The sequence below is a fragment of the Hippoglossus stenolepis genome, chromosome 5 (assembly GCF_022539355.2).
Source record: "Hippoglossus stenolepis isolate QCI-W04-F060 chromosome 5, HSTE1.2, whole genome shotgun sequence".
Taxonomy (NCBI): Eukaryota; Metazoa; Chordata; class Actinopteri; order Pleuronectiformes; family Pleuronectidae; genus Hippoglossus; species Hippoglossus stenolepis.
This window is the reverse complement of record NC_061487.1, coordinates 29,067,024-29,089,951: the sequence shown is the minus strand read 5'-3', so window position 1 is coordinate 29,089,951 and position 22,928 is coordinate 29,067,024. Positions and strand designations below refer to the sequence as shown.

Here is a 22,928-nt window from a genome sequence, read left to right as displayed (position 1 = left end):
CCGTGAACTTTGTCTTCGGCGTGAAAGCGACCAGTCTGGGGACGAAGTATCAGACGAAGAGAGCGAGCTGTCGTTTGATTCTGAGGCAGAGGCCATGTTCCTGGATGGAGGAGACATTACTCTTGACAAGTAAGTATTTTATTATAATATATAACTTGTAAATTACTGTATGTGTGTGTGTGCCCCTCTGTTTCACTGTGTGTGTGTGTGTGTATGTGTGTCTTTTGGTGTTAGTGTTGATGTGGAGGAGGTGTGTGTGTGTCTAGGTGTTACTGTTGAAGTGGGGGATGTGTGTGTGCCACGTTGTTTCACTGTGTGTGTGTGTGTGTTTGTGTAGAATGCATAAAAGTTTTATCTAGTTTTGTAAATGACTGTTATTTCTTTATTTTCACAGCCAGACCCGTACCATCTCTTGCTCCACACGGAGCACACCACCGGCCAGTCCATATCACTGGGCACAGCACCGCTGGTCGGCTGAAGTTATCCTCCTGCGATGTGCCTTTGTGTTTCGTCCCCGGTCGTGACTGCTACAATGACTGGCATGTTGCCAAAAACATGTAACATGTATATTTGAATAAATTTTCAACCCTATGACCGGTTTTGACTCCTTTATGTGTAAGTATAAGTTTGAGTGTAAAAGTAGCCTTTTTAGCCTAGGTATGTGACCATGGTTACCAAGGGTCCTTTGGAGTCTCCAAATGGCCTTTTTTGGAAAACGCCTAGACATGCCCTTAGGAAAACATCTGTAAAATATTCATTTTCTGTGGTATTGTTATCAAATTTGAATTTGGGCTAGGTAAGGCTTCATGCTGTGGTCCCATAGTGTTTTCCAGCTCATAAGTCCCAACTAGAGTCATCTGCAGGCACCTGTTTACCAAAAACATTCAGGCAGAAATAAAAAACCTTCTACTTCAGTGTGTTCCAACTTCTATTACTCAATGCCAGTAGCACTTATAGTGATTCTGACTGTTGGGGGGGGGAATTCAGAGTGTTACCTTTCAAAAGAGACCAAAACCATGCATGTACTCCAAATGGTTCAAGAACAGCTTTCAATTTACTTTGGGTATGCCTTAGACAGGCGTTTTAGGCAAATTTCACCGAGAGGTTAAGGAGGGACCATCGATCGAAATCTTGTATAATTTGCATGAGAAAAGAAAGAAAATTTATCCTACAAAGGTCGTTTAATGTGTCAGCCACAATTATTCCAAGATAAACAAAGCCAGAATTAGAGGTCTTGAATGTCAAGTTGTTGAGTGGATACTCTGGCATGTCTGTTAACAGCAAATATCTCACTTTTGCTGAGATTAAGTTTATATCCAGATATTTTAATAAATGAGTCTAGAACTGAGAGTGCTGCAGGAATGGAGCATGATAAATTAGACACAAGCAACAAAAAATCATCCGCGTAAACTTTGTAAAATCCTTCATCATTTCCCACAACATGGAAGCTGTTACATCTGGAGTTTTATTAACCAGAAAGAAAAACTCGAGCCACTTTGAAATAAATTTGACAAAATCCTCTCAAGCAGTAAATGTGTGTAAAGACGCAACAGTGGCAGAGTATTAATAAACTTCTGAAAGTAGATATTCATAGAGACTGAAGCCTGGTCTGATAAGACAATTGGATCATAATTACAACTAAAGACGGATCTAAGCAGCCTGTTGACCACCAAAAAGAAATCGATGCTAGTGAAAGGACAATTGAAGTCTCCTCCCAAAATAAGATAATGTTCTAACCCTAACCCAGACAAATCCGGCAATTTATTATGTGTAATATAGTGAAAGCAGTCCAAACTCGTGACAGAAATGAACAGTGGACAGACTTAAGAAATTAATAAAGTTATATATCAACACATTCCTGCGGAGCTACCGTAAAACACGTCCTACATTGTCCGCGTTCCAGGAACGCCCCCAACTAAATATTTATTCAAACATATGTTGGCAGGTGTTCATCAGGTCAGTATCCAGTTCAATCTGGAGACCGTGTTCCAGTTCAGCCACTTGGTTCTCACCTTCAAGGTAAACACACACTGACACACACACACTCACACACAAACACACACCAGTGACACCACTGTTGTCTTCACTTTCCACATATTCTCTTGCTCCTCTTTCAGCCAGTGGTATTTTTCCAGCTTCTCATACTCATTTCAATTTAATTCAGTTTTATTTGTATAACATCAAATCATAATATATATAATCTCAAGGCTCTTTATATAGAACATCAAGACCTAAAACTTATGGGGAAACCAACAGTTCCCACAATGAGCAGCTCTGACGACTGAGAGAGAAAAAACTCTTTAACTGGGAGAAACCTCTAGAACCAGAGTCAGTGTGGAGACATCTGACTCAACTGAGGTGTGAGGAGAGAAAAATGGGGAAGAGAGGAGAGACAGAAAGAAAGTAAAGAGAGAGAGAGAGAGAGAGAGAGAGAGAGAGAGATTTGATTTTTAAAAACCTTTTATGTAAAAGACACAACATGACAGAACAAAAACGTTATTTTCATAACAACAAATAGAAACAATACAACAAACACTGACTCTTTATCTTAAAGGATTTTTTTAACCTTAAGTCGTCTCCAGCCACACAACATATTGCATCCTTATAGCACCATTTTTCAATAAAATCATCCACATTGTTCATACTTCTACCAAAAATACTATCTATAAATCTATCCAAACTCTGGCCTTGACTATGGAGATGAAAACAGGAAGTGCTTCCTGCTCTGTCTTTCCCTCCACTGTACTCTTTCTGCCACTGTATATGGACATTTTGGCTTCTCCGACTATCAGATGGAGCAGCTGCCATTTTGAGGCGTCAGCTTTCTTGGAGCAGACTCCTAAAATGAAGTTGGTCTGAGACCATGTTTCACCAAACTGTTTAAAAACAAAACGCAGTGCATTAAAAAGGCTGCAGTGTTTTACGTTCGTTGAAACAGTGAAAAACAGTCTCCACTTCCCCACAAAAAATACACTCATTAGAAACAGACGGATTACAGAGATAAAAGCGTTGACTGCAATAGCACCATGTAAAATCCTCCAATTCAAATCTCCATTTCTCTTTTTAATTGGAGGTTTATATAAAACCATCCAACCTGGTTTCACTCCAATGTCAGCGTTCAGTGTCTGTCTCCACACTGTGTCAGCTCTCTTCTTTAGTTTGCTCTTAGTGCTTTTCCATATTGTGTGTAGAAATGTTTTCCTTTAGCTGTGTCCATGTCCACCAGCTTACAGTCTGTTCCACATAATAAGGCTCCTGAGGCCCCCTGCAGATTTGGAACGAAGCCCATTTCTGGAAATGGATCAGAGTTTTCTCTCCTCTGTCGTACCTCTGCAGTATCTTGACTTCAACCCCCTAACCCTAACCCTGGTTAGCAACAGCTTTTTCAAGGATTGTGGAAATTAAGTTTTGATATGGGTCTATAATTAGCTAAAACCTATGGATCAAGAGTCGGCTCTTTTAGCAGAGGTTTAATTACTGCTACCTTAAAATCATCTTGGCTGGTAGAACACCACTTCCTCTCCAACTGCCGTGATGTTTTAAAACACGTGTTTGAGAATTATACCATGGAGCTAATCTCCTCTGATTTACTTTCTTCTTTTTCAGCATGCGACAGTGTCAAGGGTTCTTTTTTAATGAGGCTGCTGTACTTTTGACAAAGTTATCAACTAGTGTAGGAGTGAAGCTGTGAGGACTTCCCTGTGTTGTACTGACACCTGGCTGTGAGGTTAGTGTAGAAGGAAGCAGTTCTTTAAATTTCTTCACAGTTTTATCAGATAAACACTGACTATAATCGAATTTCTTACCAGAATCAGTTAGGGTTAGGGTTAGGGGTTAGTCAATAATAAAATTAAGTCAATAATTGTAAGTTGTGACTTCTGAAATAAAGAAATCTGAGAACAATAGCCTTTTAAGTATACTTTATTCCTTTAAAGGAAGGTCAGACAATCATAGAGACAAACATACAGCATGTGAAGAGCATTCTGCAGAGGGAATGACAAAGAAACATTCGCAGGCGTGTGCTTTTATGCAGATTTAGTGAAGATGTGATGTATGTGCGTAAGAAGCGCATATGTACGGTGGCCCTGAGAGCTCAACGCACTGCATGGTGCAAGTGGACAAAACACAAGCAAAGTAAGAAAACATCTTCATCAATTTCACAACACAATTACATTACAGAAACGCAATTACAATACAGAAAACGACAACGGAAGTGTTTCCAGAGGACAGCTAAAAGTGATGGACACTGCTGCCACAGGAGACACAAAAACGTCAAATACATCAAACAAATTCGGTTCCACACAGGGGTCGGCAACCCGCGGCTCTGGAGCCGAATGCGGCTCTCCAGCCCCTCTGCAGTGGCTTCCTGTACAGTGTTGTGCATATTTGAAACAACATATTTGCATAACCCTAACCCTAACCCAGTGACCACAGTTAAATGTGGTCGCTGGTGTCGTTATCTTCACGTTTCTCAGAATAGAGTCGCCAATAACCACAGGTGGTTCCTCAGCAGGTGTGTCGCTGTCTGGGGAAAATTTATTGGAAACTGTTGAGCTCGGGCTCAGCGCCTGTTCTTGTGTTGGTAGGATTTGTCCTTATCAGCCACTTCTATCTGCCGTTGTCTTGATATTAATGGCCTTGATCTCCTCCTTTGGCCAAGTTGTTATACCAGTGAGGTATCTGACCATTCCTGACCATTCCCATATTCTTGCTCTAGATCCTGGTGATGTAGATCAGTGTGTCGATGGCTCGTTCCTAATGTACAGCTTGATGTCGTCCATGTAGAGGAGGTGAAATTGGCCTCTAGAATTGTTTTGTCATAGTCTCATTGAGTTTTTGATGAAGGCTCTGAGTGTCCTGTTGATGTTGTGCAGCCCCAAACATTCCAATCATGTGTGTGGCATCGAGTCATATATATATATATATATATATACATAAATATTTATATAAGTGTGTGTCAGTGATGTCACTTCCTCTTGTTGCTCTGCAGAGTTTCCGTCCAGCAGCCATGTTGGTTGAGCGATCGAAGGATTTTGGACAAACGTGGAAAGTTTTTCGTTATTTTGCAGAAGACTGTTCACTTCATTTCCCTTCAGTGTCCAATGAGGCGGCTGACAGTGTTGATGACATCATCTGTGACAGTAGATACTCTGGATCAGAACCGTCCACCAATGGAGAGGTGACACATTCATTATTCATAAAAAACACATACACTATGTGTGTGAGGTAAAATTTAGAAGATTGTTTTCTTTTCTTTTTCCACTAGGTGGTGCTGAAAGCGCTGGATCCAATATTTGAAATACGAAACCCGTATGCACCAAATATCCAAGGTGATGGTTTGCGCCAGAGAATGTTGGATGTCTGTTTTTAATAAAAGTCAAAACTTTATAACCAACATTAACATTTAGATGTGTAAATATAATAAAAATAGCTAAATATATAAGATGTTTGCTTTGGATGTATGAAAGGAGCATTTGTCGACATATAACTGTTTTTATTCATCATCCTCAGATCTGATCACTTTGACTAATATCCGGGTGAACTTCACTCGTCTCTTCACGCTCGGTGACACTCTGCTGAGTCGAAGACGCAGGAACCCTCTGAATAAATATTACTATGCTCTTTACAACATGGTAGTCCGAGGAAGCTGCTTCTGTAACGGACACGCCAGCAGGTGCACACCTGTGGACGGACGACATGGGGATGTCTTCACCCAAACTGGCATGGTACACAACCTCAAGCTGTTTTCAGACATGAACTTAAGCCCGCACGTGTTCCTGAGATGTTCTGGAAGTTCCGCAAGTGAGAACACAAATGTCCGAGTCAGTTGCTCGGACCATTCTCTGGAACATTTACTGCAGCCCCTAGCAATGCTCTGCAGGATCTGCCCAGGCTCCGCCCCTCGCCTGAATGTCCCCCACATTTTCCTGTTGTTGTGAACGAGTCTGACCCGGAAAATCTCCTGCTGCTGCTTTACAAGAGAAACACTGTCTACACAACATGTCCAGACAACATTAGTCCAGACAACCCTAACACTGAAAACAGCTTCAGTGACATCAACAATTCATTTTAATATTGGATCACAAATCAATCATATCAAACTGGGGTAAGGGGAGAAACAGGAAACCTGGATGTGAAAAATAAAATAGCCTTAATAACCCTAACCCTAAAGAATAAAATAAAAGATGGGTCCAGATGATTTCATCACATTTCTTTCTTTAAACTGTTTGAACAAATGATCGATGTGAGTTTTCAGGTGATTCCAGATGTTCTGTACTCTACAGGTTCATGGTCGTTGTGTTTGTCAACACAACACAGCTGGAAACAACTGTGAGAGATGTCAGGACTTTCACCACGACTCCCCCTGGAGGCCGGGAGGAGGAGACACAGCTGGCATCTGCAGGAGTATGTTGAATGGATCTTTCTGTTGAAAAGTACATTTCAAATTAAATTTTTTGTACGATAGTTTATACAAATCTTACTAATTATATCAAATAGTTTTTATTTTTTTAAATCAGACAAGGTTTTGTGAATCCTATGAAGTTATAGCTTTTATCTAATTTATAGTGTTTTTTATATACATTTAATTTAACTTTTCACACAAACTGGCATTACTATTATTATTAAAAACATTTCATCATTTTCAGTTTTCACTAATTCGTGTTTCATGTACTCTCAGGGTGTAACTGTCATGGTCACTCAGACTCTTGTCACTTCGACGACATTCATTTTGAAGCGACGGGTGGCATTAGCGGTGGCGTGTGTGACAACTGCCGCCATGACAGGATGGGTCCTCACTGTGAACAGTGTCGACCTTTTCTATTTCAGGATCCTCAGAGAGCAATGGACGACCCTCACGCCTGCATACGTACGCTTCCACTGCTTTCATTCATTGTGATCAAACAAGTTCCACTTTTCTCCATCATTTGTTCTTAAATCAAAAAGTTGAAATTGAAAGTAAATAAGTTGAGGAAAATCTGTAATATTATCAAATCTGACTGAAAACAAAACCATGCTCTTGTTTTAAGACAATGAGTCACAAGTAAAGTAAAGTAAAGTAAAAATGTATTTATGAAGCAAAACTTTGAAAAACGTTTGTGCTCTAAGGATAAGATATTAAAGGAGCAAGAAATGACATTTAAGCAACATTACAACAAGATAACAGCAGTTAGGGTTAAAAAACAACAACTCACATAGAAACACTAAGAAAAAAGCCAAACGCTAACACTTCAGCTGAGACTTGAAACCCTCTGACCTTGTTGCCAGGTGTCCCTGTTGCACAGTGTGTCACCCAGTGTTTTAAGTCTCTGTTTTAAAGGTCAGAGTTAAAGGGTCTGGTATCAGTGGTAATGGGGTTAGGGTTACATGATTAACGTGATGATGTCATCTGACAGGATGATGTAACAGCCACTTCCTGTGTTTCAGCTTGTGACTGTGATGCAGCAGGAGCTCATGGCGGCGGTCTCTGTGAAGCTCAGACTGGTCAGTGTCTCTGTAAAGAAAACGTGGAGGGTCGACGCTGCGAGCACTGCAAACATGGCTTCTTCGGCCTGAGGCAGGACGACCCGGCCGGTTGTCAGGGTAGCCACAGATTACGTTCATCTGACGTGTTCATAAACAAAGAGTGATGAAGCTCAATCTACATGATTTGTGTGTGTGTGTGTTTCAGTGTGCAGGTGTCATGCTTTGGGAAGTGTTGGGTCATGTGATCAGCTGACAGGAAGTTGTGAATGTGACAGTTTGGCGAGCGGCCCGCTGTGTGATCGATGTCTGGTAGGTTTCATCTTAAAGTTTTACCTCTGACAGAAACTTTCTTTTCAAATCAACTTTATTAATGAAGAAAACACAGGAGCAGCTCAGACACAGTTAAAGTTTAAAGTTCACGTTGTACGTTGCCTCCTACGTGAGCACATTCTGTGAAGTAGGAGGGCCCTGATGGACACTGTTAAAATGTCTTTAATTATAATTAGTGCATTGTAGTAATAATGACATCAAAATAATTACATCTAATAAAGATTTTAAAAGTACTTAAAAAACTTGTTAATGGTAATGTTTGTGATACTTTAACAAGAGATAATACGTAAGATATTTGTGTTGCTGTCCTGTTCAGGAAGGTTTCTGGGGTTTAGGAAACTCAGCGATCAGATGTTCGCCATGTGACTGTGACGTCGGAGGAGCTCAAAGCATCATGTACGTTCTGTTTTATTCTTATTTCAAATGTTCAGTTTTGTCACCAGGTGTCATCAGGTGTCATCACCTCAGACTCATCAAACAGCTGAAATTGACTTATGATCCATTTGAATCCATCTTATGTGAATCAGTCCACAGACGTCTTCCTGTCTTCTCAGGTGTTCTCCAGAGGATGGACAGTGTAGCTGTTTACAAAACATGATTGGTCGACGCTGCTCTGACCCCGCCCCTGGTTTCTTCCTACCTTCACTTGACTACTTCCTGTATGAGGCAGAGCTCGCAGCTCCACTTCCTGGAGGAAGCCGTTCTTCTACTGATGCTCCATCATCTTCTTCTTCTCTGGTGATTGCAACAAATAATGTGCATTTTATACATGTTTCATTGTGTATTTTCTATGTAGTTTTATTGTGTATTTTTCATGTATTTCTGTGTATTTTGTATATGGTAATTCTGTCTATTTTACATGTAGTATTCTTGCGTATTTTATATGTATTTTACATGTAGTATTCCTGTGTTTTGCAGTTGAATCCAGGTGTGTTACCTGAGTGTGAGAAATCTTACAGAGAGCAGGGTTTTGACTTTAAATTCACCGACGGACGAGTGGTTTTGGTTCGGAGGACTCGTCGACTCACCCGCAGGAGGAGACAGGGGCAGGTGAGTTGTCTGATGTCATACTTTGTTTTGACTAGTCTGATTTCTCAGCCAATCAGATTGTCTCTTGAGTCATCGAGATAATTCAACAAATCCTAACCCCTAACCCTTTCCACTGATTCTTTCTTTGGGTCCTGCAGATTATCCCCCGTCAGAAGACACGTGATCAGCCAGTCACCTGGACCGGCCTGGGATTGGTCAGGGTGTTAGAGGGGGCTGGGCTTCGATTCACTGTGGATAACCTACAATCATCAATGGGTTACCAATTAGTGATTCACTTTGAAACAGAGGTTAGAAGAACCATCAGGGTATTTCCAGTTCTGGTTCAGGCTCTGGTTGTGCTTCAGGTTGTGTTTGTGGTTCTAGTTCACGTTGTTCAGTTCAGGTTGTGGTTGTTGTTAGGAAGTTACTCAGACTAAACTCTGAAAACAAGGTTTTGATTCTCATCCTCCTGGACCTGAGCTTTTGATACGATTGGACCACAACATCCTTATCACTAATCTTGAGAAGTTGGTCTGTCCGACAGAGTCCTGATCAGAACGTACATTAAAGGGAGAGCAAAGAGAGACACAGACTATGGGAGGAAAAAGACACATAGTTAGTGACATGTAAATAAATGAATGTGGGGGGGCAGAGAGACAGAGAGAAGGGGTTGAATACATTTTAACATGTTTTTGTTTGTATCTATATTGTATGTAAAGCTGCATTCCTTGAATGAAAGGTGCTATACAAATAAATTGTATTATTATAATGATTATTAATATAAATAATCATATTCATAATTTTTTTGTTTAATGTATATTAAATGTAACATATATGTAACATAATGATGATTTTTTTTCTGCTTCTTTACTGTAAATGTTTTTTCCTGATCTTCCTCTGAGGCTCTGTCTGATTGGCTGGCTTCAGTTAGCATCATCATGATGTCACCAGGTGACGGTGGCTGCAGTAACAACCCAACAGGAAGTGAAACTCTGATTCTTCCTGGAAACTCCAGGTAAGGTGACATTGGACTGGCTGCAGAGAAGTCACATGACCGTTCAGGTCACATATGCAGAAACATTTGTAAATGTATGTGTATCTATTTGTTTACTGCTTGATTTTGTTTGTCTCCAGAGGACGTGGTCTGGATTCTTCAGTGTGCCTGAATGCAGGAGGTCGTTACTTTGTTGACGTCGTCTTTAACAAACAGTCTGGATCTGATGGATCTCACATCCTCATTGACTCGGTGAGGAGAACTTCCTGAGCTCAAATAAACTTCTGCCATAACAGCAATGGACCAATCAGAAGTCAGATTCAGTGTGTTTGGTGTGAACTACTGGCTGAGGTCAAGGTTGAGTCCAAACAGTCTCATGAGGACTCTAAAATGTTTTCTTCTGAATGGGGGGTTAGGGTTAGGGTTACTAGTTACTTCAAATTGTAAATATCTACCGTGCATGTTGCACACATTTCTTCTAGTTGGTAGTGTTAATAATATTTTTAATTTTTTTTTATTTATGCTTTCACTAACACACCACAGCACACTCCATATTTGTGTAAATCTACGTATCAATTAACCCCGAATCTGATTCTGATGTGTTTTCAGATAGGTCTGATTCCAAGAATAGAGTCTGTCCAGAACTTCTGCTCTCAAAGTGACCTTGAATCGTTCCGCCACTTTCGTTGCATCGGATTGGCTGCTGAGCTCCAACCACATGACTCACTCCCAGAAGTCTGTGAGGGACTGATCAAGAGCATGTCAGCACGAATCCACAACGGAGCAGTTCGTAAGTAGCGCAACATGTTTGCAGCTGTTGTACGTACATTCAACAATGTGGAAGAGATTTTTCTTCATCATTTAAAAACATAAAAATTAACTGTTGTGAATGTATCTCTATTTCATCTGTCGCCAGCTTGCAGGTGTAACTTCATAGGCTCTCTAGGACCATCTTGTAGTAAACTAGGTGGGTTCTGTGAATGTAAACCCAATGTGATGGGCCGTTGCTGTGATACCTGTGCACCAATGACATTTGACTTGGGACTCAACGGCTGCAAATGTAAGAAAGTCTCATATTTAGAAAATCGGAGGTTTCTAAAATGATGCGACAAGATGACAGATTTTTTTCTATGGTGTCGTTTGCAGCGTGTGGGTGTGACGCTCGTGGTTCAGTGGCGCAGCTGTGTGATCAGGTCAGAGGTCAGTGTGCGTGTCGGTCAGCCGCGACGGGGCGACGTTGCAATCACTGCCACACAGGATTCTGGGATTTCCCCTTGTGTCGACCCTGTGAATGTAACAATCTATCTGAGACGTGTGCTGAAGAGACCGGGGAGTGTCTGAACTGCAGGGAACACGCCACCGGATCGCACTGTGACAGGTCGTACACACTCATCCAGCACTTTGTTAAGAACATCTGTAAACCTGCTTCATGCCATCGACCAATCAGCAAATCAAGTGCAGGCTGAACAAAGTACAAAAGTGTATATTATAAACAATATATTGAGATCTGGTGACTGGCAGATCCTGTGATTCCCATTATTTTCCTACTCATTTATTCAGTGACACTTTAATTATCATCCCATCATAGGTTAAAGGTCATCACTCAAAACAACTTTGTATTATTTACAGTGACTCCTCCCTCTAAATTGACAATGGACCAAAACAAAACCACATAACAGAGCCACCAGTTCTCCAGCCTGGACTGGACTAGATGGATTGGAATGTAATAGACTGGACTAGACTGGACCTGGACTGAAGTGAACTGGACAGGACAGTCACACGTGTAGAATATGACACTGACTAGTGACGACATCACTGTCTTTACGTGTCTGTAGATCAGTTTGCAGTTTATATGTGTGTTGTCACTGTATTGTTTATATGTTCTTACTGACATATGATCATATCCGTTTGTCACAACTGGTTTAACTGTGAATATATAATCATTACATCAAACACACACGTGAGATGTGTGTTTGTGTATGTCAGAGTTCACTATTATAAATGTGTTCGCAGGTTTATGAATCAGATTTGATTTTCTGCATATTTGACAGAAGTCTTTAAACACAGAGATATGAAAGATGTTCAGCTTCTTATGATGCCTTTGTTACTGATGCAGATGTGTGGAGGGTTACTATGGAAACCCCGTCTCCAGACAGCCCTGTCAGCCCTGCTTGTGCCCAGACGTTAAGTACAGTGGACAATTCTTTGCCACTTCCTGCCAACATGACCCACAATCCCTCAGTCTGACCTGCATTTGCCAGGAGGGGCACACAGGTAGGAGCTGGGTGTTTCAAGGGGTCTCTGGAAAAAATTTTTTCCTTAGAATGTCTTTTAAAGCATACTATGTCCAGTATTAGGTCGGCACATACATTATAGGTCCGGAGTCCATGTCCTCCCGCTGATCTGCGCTCACTTTACACAGTAAAATATTTTGCACGCACACGCCGTCCACCTGCTACACACGAGACGAGACGTGACACGCAACACTGTTAAAGTGACCTAAATCATCAATTAATAACTAAATACATGTGATTATCAGTTTGTGTGAAGAGTGACAGAGACGAGCAGACACACACACACACACACTCTTGCAGACAGGAGAGAAATTCTTCCTGCAGATTATGATACAACACGGTTTTCAATGTTTCTTCATTGTTGCAGAAGAAGCAACACCGCGTTTATCGAGGAACATAAATATGAATTCAGCAGGTTTTTATAAAGATTAGTTCTAAGTGTGATGATAAAGCATCAGAGGAGCAGAGCCGCCTGGATACTGTCAAGGCTGTAATATAATTTTCACCTCGTAAGCCTTGGTGCATTCATGTGGAGAGCATCAAAATAATCAAAATATGATCATCACTATTGATGTTATAATGATATTTATTTAAATATTTATCTATATATTTTGGGGTTGTCAGATTACGATGGGGGGGGGGTACTTCAGCATAACTCTGGAGCACCTGTCAGAAGGGACCCCCCCCATTGCCACTGGGTAGGAGCAAATGTTTAGCTGACGGTAGAATCTCACGTGAGTTCCCGTCCTGGGTTCAGTTTCAGGCATCATACACCGAGGATTTATGAGTCCGACTCGTCAACTTGATCTGTTTATGGATATAAACCCTTTAAACCTTTTTAATTGATGAATGAAATAAAAACACTTTCAGGTTCACGATGCAACAGATGCAGCCCTGGTTTCTATGGAGACCTGACGTTGCCAGGTGCCCGTTGTGCAGAGTGTCCCTGCAACAACAACATCGACCTGGGCGACCGCAACGCCTGCAACAGCCTGACAGGTGAATGTCTGGGCTGCCGCCACAACACGGTGGGACCACGCTGCCAAAGCTGCAAACTTGGTTACTATGGAAACGCTCTGGTCCAAGACTGCAAAGGTACAGATAGAGAGTATATTATTATTATTATTATTATTATTATTATTATTATTATTATTATTATTATTATTATTATTATTATTATTATTATTATTATTATCCTGTAGCTTCTTCTCTAATCAAGATATTTAATCCATCCCTCAATATTCACAGTCCTGCCTCCATGCTTGAAACTGTCTGGGTAAAGTTTTCAGGTCAATTGAGTTCAATTTTATTTGTATGGTAACATTATCTAACCCTCACCATGTTAAAGTTGTGATATACAGCATTAAAAACATGAGAGCAAGACAAAGAACAATCTACTACTTCCACATGTATGATATCCCTTATGTATTGAATCTTTTGTGTATTTCCCAGAATGCTCCTGTGACCGGCGTGGGACGGAGGTGACTCGTTGCCCTCTGGGGAGTTCTTGTTTCTGTGATCCAAGTACAGGACAATGTCCGTGCAGGACGGGTGTCGTGGGAGTCCTCTGTGGCCAATGTGAGGATGGATACTGGAACCTGGACGGACCGTCAGGATGTCAGCCCTGCAGCTGTGATCCTGTCAACTCCTTCTCCAACATCTGCAACAAGGTCAGACCTCAAACTAAGAAATAATCCAAATGACCACAGGGTCTGTTTTCATCCACAGTTTCTACTCTGATGTTATTATTTTTTATTTTAGCTCACGCTGCAGAACAGACACAAGATTCTCAGGGTCATTGATTGAAATATGTTCTTCAAATGAATGATTGATTCTCAGTGAACAACAAATAGCAGGTTATTTGGTATTTACAATAAACAATAAGAGAGAGACACATAAATACACATAAATACAATATATAAGGTCATAAATAATCATGTGATGTGTTCAGGTGATGGGACAGTGTCCATGTCGTCCTGAGTTTGGAGGGAGACAATGTGACGAATGTGGAGAAAATCATTTTGGGAATCCAGACCTGCAGTGTATCTGTAAGGGAGAACAAACACACAAACACACACACACACACACACACATTTTATCCAACAACTGTGGATTTTATTTCGATTCATCACTTCCTGTTCTCAGCTTGTGACTGTAACCTGGAGGGAACCAAGCGTCCATCATGTGACCCTGAAACCGGGGAGTGTATCTGTCGAACTGGAGTCACCGGTATCTTCTGTGATGAGTGCGCCCTCGGCTACAGCTCGGCATTCCCAGCGTGCGAGGAGTGCCACCCGTGCACCGCTCTCTGGGCTGAAAGTGTCACGGATGTCCATCGAGCAGCACAGAAGATGAGAACCTTCATCCCTCGCCACGGCAAAGACCTGCGGCCTGGAGAGAGTCACCCCCGGCACCAGATGCTGCAGATGCACTCCAAGCTGGACAGCCTCACCAATCTGACAGGACTGTCATTGCAGAAGTTGGAGAAGGTGGAAAATCTTTGTGTGAGGATTGGGTGAGTTCCTTACTACTGTTCTCACACGTTTGTTCTTATATCAGGATGTTTCATCTGTTTTACAGATTTCTTCCTCAATTGTTTAAATGTTAAAAATAACATGAGTCGTTGTTTCATGAGAAAACCTCAGATTTTTTATGACGCTGGAGGTCTGAGCTCCATCTTTCCCTAAAATATTGAAGTTAATGAAACATTTCTAAATGTTTTCTGTCTCACAGGAAGTTGAAAGATGCCGTTGATCCAAACATGATCCTGATCGATCCGTCTCCTCTTCTCGACACCGAAATGGAAAACATTCGTCAGGAGTTTAAGAAGCTGCTGAAAAGTGTGAAGGAGAATGTGATGGAGCTCCCACATGAAGAAGAAGAAGAAGATGCGGACGGTACAGAAATCTGAGTTTTCTCTGATTCACTATGGAAACATAATGCAAACGTTCATCACAGACTCTGAACTGACAGAATATGATAGATGGATGGATGGATTAAACCTGCTGAACTGATTATATCCTGTGACTCTTGAAGTAACATTTTCCTCTATGACATGAACAGAATTCAAACTCTAATGTTTAATTTATTAAATTTGATTTCACTTTAAACCAAACTGACAAGAATTCAGTAAAGAGTCAAATTTTCACTTAATCAGATTTTCTTCTTCTTTGATTTGTTGCAGAGCTGCTGGACGAGATCCAGAAGATTCTGACACGTTTCATGTTGGATGAGAAAAGAGTAAAAAGTGCAACCAAAGCTTTAGACGACTCCGTGGACATCAGACAGGAAGTGAAACACAAACTGAGCGTGTGCGGCAGCAGAGGAGACGTGACGCCAGTGGAGAAGAAGATCACAGAGCTCAGCGTGGTCAACCTAAACCGACAGGTGAGTTAATACCTGCACAGTTACATGACCATAATGTGCCGCCATGACATCATCCAAACATAAAAAGGACATCATAAAGGGGGTTTCAGGCTTTCGCCTTTTAACATCATGTTTTACAGAAACTCTTAATTTTCTTTTAGATTCAAGGGATGTTTTTAGTTTAATTTATATTGTAATGACTATAAATGTAAATACATTTCAGTCAGGACCCCTTTATGCCTCTGCATAATTTACATCTGGTGGTATGGCTCTGCTCTGGGACCTCCCTGCAGTGCGTTGTCAGTGACAACAGAAATGACGCTGAATGAGTTAAACACAGTATAAAAAGGGGGAGCAGGGGTGGAGGTGGGTTGTAAAACGGCTTGCAGCTGATGCAGCTTAAATAAGGTGCCTTGTTTGAGCTTTGCCAATGAATGTCTGAAAGGGAATCAGCTGATGCTGTGCTCAATTTATTCACTATACAATTCATTTATTATATACTCATTAACATATACATTTGTTTATTATTGGATGGATTGATGGACGATGGAAGGGTTAATATTTTGGTGATTTCAGGTGATTGATGACATCACGTAATGTTTTTATGGCCTTGAAGCAGCTTGTTGTGGTCTGATTCAGATCTGTGGAAGACCAGGTCTGGACAACTGTTCTGGATGTGGTGGAGCTCTGTGTGTTCTGGCTCCAGGGCAAAGGAAATGTGGAGGTTCAAGCTGTGACGGAGTCGTACCCATCAGTCACCACGCTTCAGAACAATCAGAGAGAGCGAAGGAACAACTCCTGTCACTCCCATCGAGACTTGAGGAGTCCAAGAACAAGGTAGGTTCACACTGAGACCACTGCTGATGTTCTGGTGCTGGTCCTGGTTCTCATCGTGAGACCAAAATGAATCCGTTTAGCATGTTTTACTTTTAATTCAGAGAATAACTAAGTTAAAAACATCACATGATGTTTCAACTGATGTTATTGATTAACACGTTCATGGTTAGGCACAGCTGCTCAAATTGAATTAGATTAATCCCAGAGTCCTGTAATGGATCCTTGTCCTGATCCCTTTGAACAACACAGTTTGAAAGTTGATCTGCTTGTTAATGGATCTCAATGCTGAACTGAAACTTGAAACTATGACGAAGTTTACCAGCTATACACAGGACTATACTTCTTCACTGAGATCAGTGTTGTTCACCTGCTTGTTCTGGGTCAGATGAACAGCATGAAACAGGCAGCCCAGGACTCCAAAGACCAGGCTAAAAATCTGCACGAGCGGATCAACGAGCGACTCGACACCTTCGAAAGAGAGAAGAACAAAACCAGGGAGCTGATCCAGCAAACCAAAGACTACCTGATGGGTCAGTGTACAGGTGTTACTCTATAACTGGGGTTGTATTCATCAAGTCCTCTAGTATCAAAGGTTCCTCTTGTAGTGACACAATTTAAAGAACATTTTATAGAATTGTGAAGTTTTATGATGATAGTTAAGACAAGGAGTTTGTAAAAGCAGCTGTTTCTTTTAAACAGATGAGAAAATGATGTGTTAAATTATTTCAGAAAAAGTGATTGAGTGTGTAAGAAACGTTTGTGTGCTGCAGTCTCCTCTCTTTTGGATTTAAATACAAACTGATTTACACACTCGTAACTGCTGCGACCAAACATTAATCTCTCCAACTCCCCTGTGGCTCCATTGCCAAATGTCCCTCTTAAGTTGTTTGACACCTTTCTTCTAAATGAGCTGAGAACTCACCACAATTTGATTTCAGAAAATAATAATAATCCTCGGCAAAAACAAAAACTCTTTACAGATACCCAAAAGCAAGGGTCAGTGTTGAAATGTTCCCTGCAGGAAACACACTTGTTGATACGGAAACAGAGGAAACAACTGAAGAAACTCTGTTTATCATGTTTTCCAACAGATGAGATGGTTCCTATTGAAGACATCGAGAAAATGGCCAGAGCTGTTCTGAACATCCAGCTGCCACGATCCCCTGCTCAGATCAGATCAATGATCAATGAAATCAATAATCTGCTCTCAAACACTGCACATGTCCAGGATGAGCTGAAGAAGCTGGAGGAGCCTGTGAGGAGAACCAAGGACCTGCTGCAGAAAGCTCAGGAAGTCCAGTCAGTGTTCGCAAACATCTAAACTACTGTTAAACTGTCAAACTATTAAATAGTTAACAAACTTTAACCTTTTAAGAAAACATTAAACTAATTTAAAAGAGAAACTTAAATAAAAATATTAAACTTTAAGATATTAAACTTTTAACTATTAAAGTTAAAAAACATAAAACTGATTAAAACATGAAATATTCATTTAAACACAAAACTTAATTTAAAGCAACGATATGTAACAGTAACTACCTGTGTTTGAAATGGGAACTGCAGTTGAATCCATGTGGTCAGTGGTATTTGTTCTGGAAGTTTCCTGGCAGCTGGTGAAAGGAGAACTCAGGCAGCAGCTGAAGGTTTGAATGTAGACTTGATGCATCAAGGAGACCAGGAGGTGAAACAACATACAAACACTAACAGAGCAACATGAGCAACTGTCTCCACCAAGTCTGAAGATGTCTCCCACAGCCTCCCAGTATATCTCCCTCACCCTGCGTCACCCATGAAGGTCCCTCTCTCTGTTACATGGAGGTGTTTGCATCCTATTGGACAGTTCAGTCTAAAGTGTGTGTTCATAAATCACATTGTGTCCTCACGTCTGGTGAAACACACAAAGAGTCGGTGTCTCTGTCTGGAGCCTCTGAGTTAGATCTGAACGTCCCTGAGTGAAGACACTACAATGTCCTGTGGGTCCTTTATCTATAACCTGACCTTGGTTCTGCTCAGAGAGAGAAGGAGGATCTGTGGAACCAGACAGGCTCTATTCTCCTGTACAGATAGAATATACACTATACATAATATATAGTGACATATACTGTTATGTGTGAGGATGGTCAAAAATCATCAACAGTAGCTACATGCTAAGCTAAGCCCATTATCACAAAAACAAAAGCCCCCCTCAAAAAAATACACCACACTGGTTTTTCTTCCCCGTCTCTGACAAAATATTGATGAATTTAACGTGACGTATGGATCATTTGATGTTTATTTTAATTAACTTCAGAGCTCACTGTTGTTTCTTGATGCAAACGTCAGTTATGAAGTTTTCAGCTACTGATGATGAAGAGGATGGAGAAGAAGAGTGGTAGATAGAGGAGGAAGAAACCTGTTGCCAAGGAAACAAACAACCGTGGCCCATCCACTCTTCTGGTGTGACTGATAGCAATTAACACTAGCATATGTTGGCATGACAGCATTATCCAGTATTAGTTGGGATGATTTAATATTCCAGCTGCATGAACAAAGTACTTGATTGTTGAAAGTACTTTGAATACTTAGTTCAAGTGAGTGAACCTTTGTCTTTGTCTGTAGGTCTGTGTCACTCCAGAATACAAATTTACAATAATTATAACTTTATTATAAATTAAAACGTGTTGTTGGAGAAGCATGTATGTTTATCATATCATGATCATTTTAAGACTTAGTAGAATAAATATATTTCATATAATGTTGCTGCAAAACTCTAATCCTAATGAAAGCTGCAGACATTTTACTTCTCATCCTCCAATTGTGAAACAAGAAGTCGTTTCCTGGACCATGAATCTCATTGCTGTGTTTCTATGTCCGTGTGTTGTGTTCTTCGTTGGTCTGATGTCGGGTCACAGTCGTGCTCTGAGATTTCAGTATGAAATCTTTGTGTTTTCATACTGTGTTGTTGTGTTCAGGGAGAGGACAAAGGACATGGATTGGACAGAGATCAGCAGAGACACTTATGAAGCTGAGAGAGCTCAGGACAAAGCCAACAATGACCTGGAAACAGCCAACAGAGACAGAGACACGACCAAAGCTCAAGTCCAAGATGTAAACATCCATAACGTCTCAAATATCTGTCATTTCATTTTGGTTATTAAACATGTGTTGAAAATATTTTGTCATGTTTCAGATTAAAGACAAATTGAACAAGTTTGAGACGAATCTGATGAATAATCGACCTGAAGATCTGAGAAACCAAATTGAAGCCCTGAAGAAGAAAACGGAACAAAACAGAGCGGTGGCCCAAGAGGCTCAGGAGGCTGCTCAGTCAGCCATTAATACGACAATGGTGCAACAACACACACACACACACACACACACACACACAGGAGGCTGCAGAGTCAATGATTACTACCACTATGATATCAGTGTTTTTTAACATGACATCAACAAAATTATTTTCACTGACTTGACTTTCTTGTTTCACAGAATTTGGACAATGTGATGACATTTTTTGAGGTTTTGAAGCAAAGAACCTCGAATCAGTCGGCTCAGGGTGAAGCTGGAGAACGACTGAAGAAGATTATAGAGGAGGTGGAGAACTTGAAAAGACAAATGGAGGACAAACTCAGAAATATACAAGGTAGTACTTTTACTTGTAGGGCAGTAACATCAGTATAACTTAAGTTATGACTACAACTATGGATCTATGAGACCGAAAAATGACTCACAGTCGTCACCTTGAATGATGACGAGCTTCGACATATCCTCTAGAGCAGTGGTCGCCAACCCGTCGATCGCGATCTACCGGTCCATCTCGCAGTCTTCCCTGTCAATCTCCGAACTCTCTGGACTCACAGGCTGCGGTTGTGCCGCAGATCAGCTGTATGTCGGTTGTCTGTGGTTCACACACGCTGTGTCCGCCACTGGCGGCAGAGCCAATAGCGTATATATGTAGACAGACAGACAGTTATATGGGGTGTTATAATATTTAAACTGTGTGTGTGTGTGTGTGTTGTGTGTTGTGTTTGTCTTGTGTGTTGTGTGTCTCCGTGTGTTGTGTGTATGTGTTTGTGTGTGTCTGTGTGTGTTTGTGTCTGTGTGCGTTTTCAGGTGTGGAGCAGAGGATCCAGCAGTTGATCAGAAGAAAAGAGAACAAATCTGCTGAAGTTTCTCAGATGTTGGAAACAGTTGAATCTTTACGACAGGAAATCTCCAAACGAGCCGAAGTTTACGCCTCCTGTACTTCATAAATATTACAGAATACTACATACTGAAATACAGCTGTGCTTCATGAATACTACAGAATACTACATACTGTAATCAAGCTGTACTTCATAAATACTACAGAATACTAGATGTTAACAATTGTCTCACTTTAATCTTCTACATCTTTATTAAAAGAGATTTGTTTGTTTGTTTTCAGTTTATTTCTGAAATGTAACCAGAAACATTTAAAGACACTTTTTTAATAAAACTGACAAGAACATGTCTCTGCAGGTCATCACACGTTCACAGTGATTACCCATAATACACCGGGAACACACACAAAACTCTCCCTTTGTTGTTGCAGGTGAGGTTTAATGGTGGGGGGAGGTGTGTGAGTGTGTGTGTGTGTGTTAGGAGTCCGACCCCCCACCTGAACATCTGTAGCTACAGTGTGTGTGTGTGTATGTGTGTCTGTGTCCGGGGGGGTTAGGAATGTCTTTGTCTGAAGAGTCTTGGGGGAGGATGTGAGGTGAGGACTCTGACTTAACTTACTTGTAACGTTTTACTTGTAACTTTCTGACACATCAACAAGTCTCAATACACAATTTAAAGCCCAAAGTATGTGGACAGTTTGATGGTTCAACAGATTCTTTAACCACACAAACACTGATCATAATGAAACGAAAGGATCATGAACCAGTTGTTGTTTCTGTCTTTATCCAAGATGTCGAAGATTTAGGACCCCCCCCATCAGCTGAGACAAAGTTAAAACTCTGAGAGAGAGAGACACACACGCACACACAGACACACACCCACACACTCACACACACACACAAAGACAGTAAAGTTACTTTTACATAAACCGGAAGTGAGGTTAGTTTTTTCGAAATAAATGCCCCAAACTTGTGTGTCACAAATTTTCTTGTATTTGTTTTGATTGTTTGTCAACAGAGTTTAAAAAAACAAACAAACATGTTGTTGTATTTAAGTTGAATTTAATTAGATTATTTGAATATGTAAAAATATAATTGTGGATAAGAAAACAAAAACAAAGTAAAGAATTAAATTTAATCATAATGTAGCTGTTTGTTTTTCTAAATTAAATATTTCCCCTTTAATTGACACGTTGCTTATATTAATCTTTTCCTTTTAAATATCACTTTGTTCTGAGTTTTATATTCTAAATGTGTCGATTTCCTCTTTTATACTAAAGAAGTTTTAGCTGTTCATGTCCCGAAAGGTTTTATTTTGAAAGGCCGCCGGGGTATTGGGTCCTCAGGTGTGAAGGTCCGAGTCTCTGCGTGTTTAGTTCTCAGTCTCTGCGGGTTAGAGGTGGAGATCACCGCTACTCAGTGTCCGGAGGGTTTGGCTGTTCTGTGTCGGGGGTTTCAGAGTCTGGAGGTCTGGTTCTACAGGTCTGGTTCTGAACCGAAGTGAATTGGTTTCTCGTCTCTAAGATCAAACATGACGCAGCTTCAGCTCGCGCTGCTTCTCGGTGAGTTTCTACTTTTCAATCATCACATTTTATTTGTCTCACAGATGTTAACAAGGACCAAACTCCTCTGCTTTTAACTCAACAAGAGTCAAACTCCAGAGAAACGTTGTGATCAGTGAATAAAGCTCAGTCACGTGAGGATCCTCTCCCAGGACACAAGGACAAACGATGCTGATGGAACTGAACACATCAACACAACAGGATTATTTTATTCATTTTTAATTTGCACAAACAAAACGTCTGAATTTAAATATTTCATCTTGAAACTTTATTTGACTTCATGAAAGTAAAGTTGTAGATTTTCTGGGGTAAAAAACGAGCTTTCTCTCAAACTCGTGACTCTAATTAAGTTTCATCAAATAAACTGAGCGGAGAAAAAAACACAGAAAATAAAAAACAAGAAACATTGTTTGTTTTATCGGTCAATGAATCATTTCATTGAGAAAATGATCAGAAAATCAAATCAGGTTGTTTTCAACATTAATACACAAAAGGTTTTACTGCGATATTTAATCACTTGGATGAGATGATTAAATCAGAGGAAATAATCAGATGATTTCATTTCTTAATCTGATTGTTTAATCAGATTGGTGATTTCACTCTTAGTATTCTGACTCTTTAATTAGGGTCCGAGCAGCGACTGTTATGAGGAATCTATCTAAATTCAAGGAAAATTTACATTTGCAAAAAATGTATGTGTCAAATGGTTCTTGAGCATGGGTGACCCAGTTGACTCGATAGCGCCCCCTGAAGTGCAGCCCCTGCAGCTTTATTTTTTCCAAAATGCATGAAGATCGTCGAGCATATGTATCAGGCCCAGACATACCAAAAGTCAGCCATTTTGGATTAAGTGGTAATTTTTAGCGATTCACACACACGTACTTTAGAGATCTTTTACCTCGATGATTAATTCGATCAAATATGATCTGTG

The 22,928-nt window shown here is 40.6% G+C and overlaps 2 protein-coding genes across 5 annotated transcripts in view; both read left to right on the top strand.

Moving 5' to 3' along the window:
- lamb4 (laminin, beta 4) overlaps window positions 1-20,797 on the top strand; it is a 36,795-nt gene extending 15,998 nt beyond the window's left edge. For 2 of the 3 annotated variants that reach the window (XM_035157816.2, XM_035157815.2), the window contains 31 exons: window positions 1,946-2,019; window positions 4,991-5,179; window positions 5,267-5,330; window positions 5,512-5,726; window positions 6,285-6,405; window positions 6,680-6,868; window positions 7,426-7,581; window positions 7,670-7,773; window positions 8,111-8,190; window positions 8,349-8,532; window positions 8,713-8,844; window positions 8,982-9,131; window positions 9,726-9,838; window positions 9,958-10,069; window positions 10,427-10,607; window positions 10,734-10,877; window positions 10,964-11,195; window positions 11,934-12,091; window positions 12,982-13,206; window positions 13,564-13,781; window positions 14,063-14,159; window positions 14,257-14,626; window positions 14,845-15,008; window positions 15,296-15,498; window positions 16,117-16,314; window positions 16,700-16,844; window positions 17,406-17,613; window positions 19,266-19,401; window positions 19,484-19,642; window positions 19,783-19,936; window positions 20,407-20,797. In XM_035157816.2, the coding sequence (XP_035013707.2) occupies window positions 1,946-2,019; window positions 4,991-5,179; window positions 5,267-5,330; window positions 5,512-5,726; window positions 6,285-6,405; window positions 6,680-6,868; window positions 7,426-7,581; window positions 7,670-7,773; window positions 8,111-8,190; window positions 8,349-8,532; window positions 8,713-8,844; window positions 8,982-9,131; window positions 9,726-9,838; window positions 9,958-10,069; window positions 10,427-10,607; window positions 10,734-10,877; window positions 10,964-11,195; window positions 11,934-12,091; window positions 12,982-13,206; window positions 13,564-13,781; window positions 14,063-14,159; window positions 14,257-14,626; window positions 14,845-15,008; window positions 15,296-15,498; window positions 16,117-16,314; window positions 16,700-16,844; window positions 17,406-17,613; window positions 19,266-19,401; window positions 19,484-19,642; window positions 19,783-19,936; window positions 20,407-20,546 (5,015 nt within the window). In that variant the 3' untranslated portion in view covers window positions 20,547-20,797. The remainder of the gene's footprint in view (window positions 1-1,945; window positions 2,020-4,990; window positions 5,180-5,266; window positions 5,331-5,511; window positions 5,727-6,284; window positions 6,406-6,679; window positions 6,869-7,425; window positions 7,582-7,669; window positions 7,774-8,110; window positions 8,191-8,348; window positions 8,533-8,712; window positions 8,845-8,981; window positions 9,132-9,725; window positions 9,839-9,957; window positions 10,070-10,426; window positions 10,608-10,733; window positions 10,878-10,963; window positions 11,196-11,933; window positions 12,092-12,981; window positions 13,207-13,563; window positions 13,782-14,062; window positions 14,160-14,256; window positions 14,627-14,844; window positions 15,009-15,295; window positions 15,499-16,116; window positions 16,315-16,699; window positions 16,845-17,405; window positions 17,614-19,265; window positions 19,402-19,483; window positions 19,643-19,782; window positions 19,937-20,406) is intronic. The other variant, XM_035157817.2, reaches the window with a different exon arrangement.
- A 985-nt stretch (window positions 20,798-21,782) lies between these two features.
- The window catches only part of LOC118109931 (laminin subunit beta-1-like), a 91,256-nt gene continuing 90,110 nt past the window's right edge, over window positions 21,783-22,928 (top strand). For both annotated transcript variants that reach the window (XM_047339832.1, XM_047339831.1), the window contains exon 1: window positions 21,783-21,997. In XM_047339832.1, coding sequence (XP_047195788.1) covers window positions 21,967-21,997 — 31 coding nt within the window. In that variant the 5' untranslated portion in view covers window positions 21,783-21,966. The remainder of the gene's footprint in view (window positions 21,998-22,928) is intronic.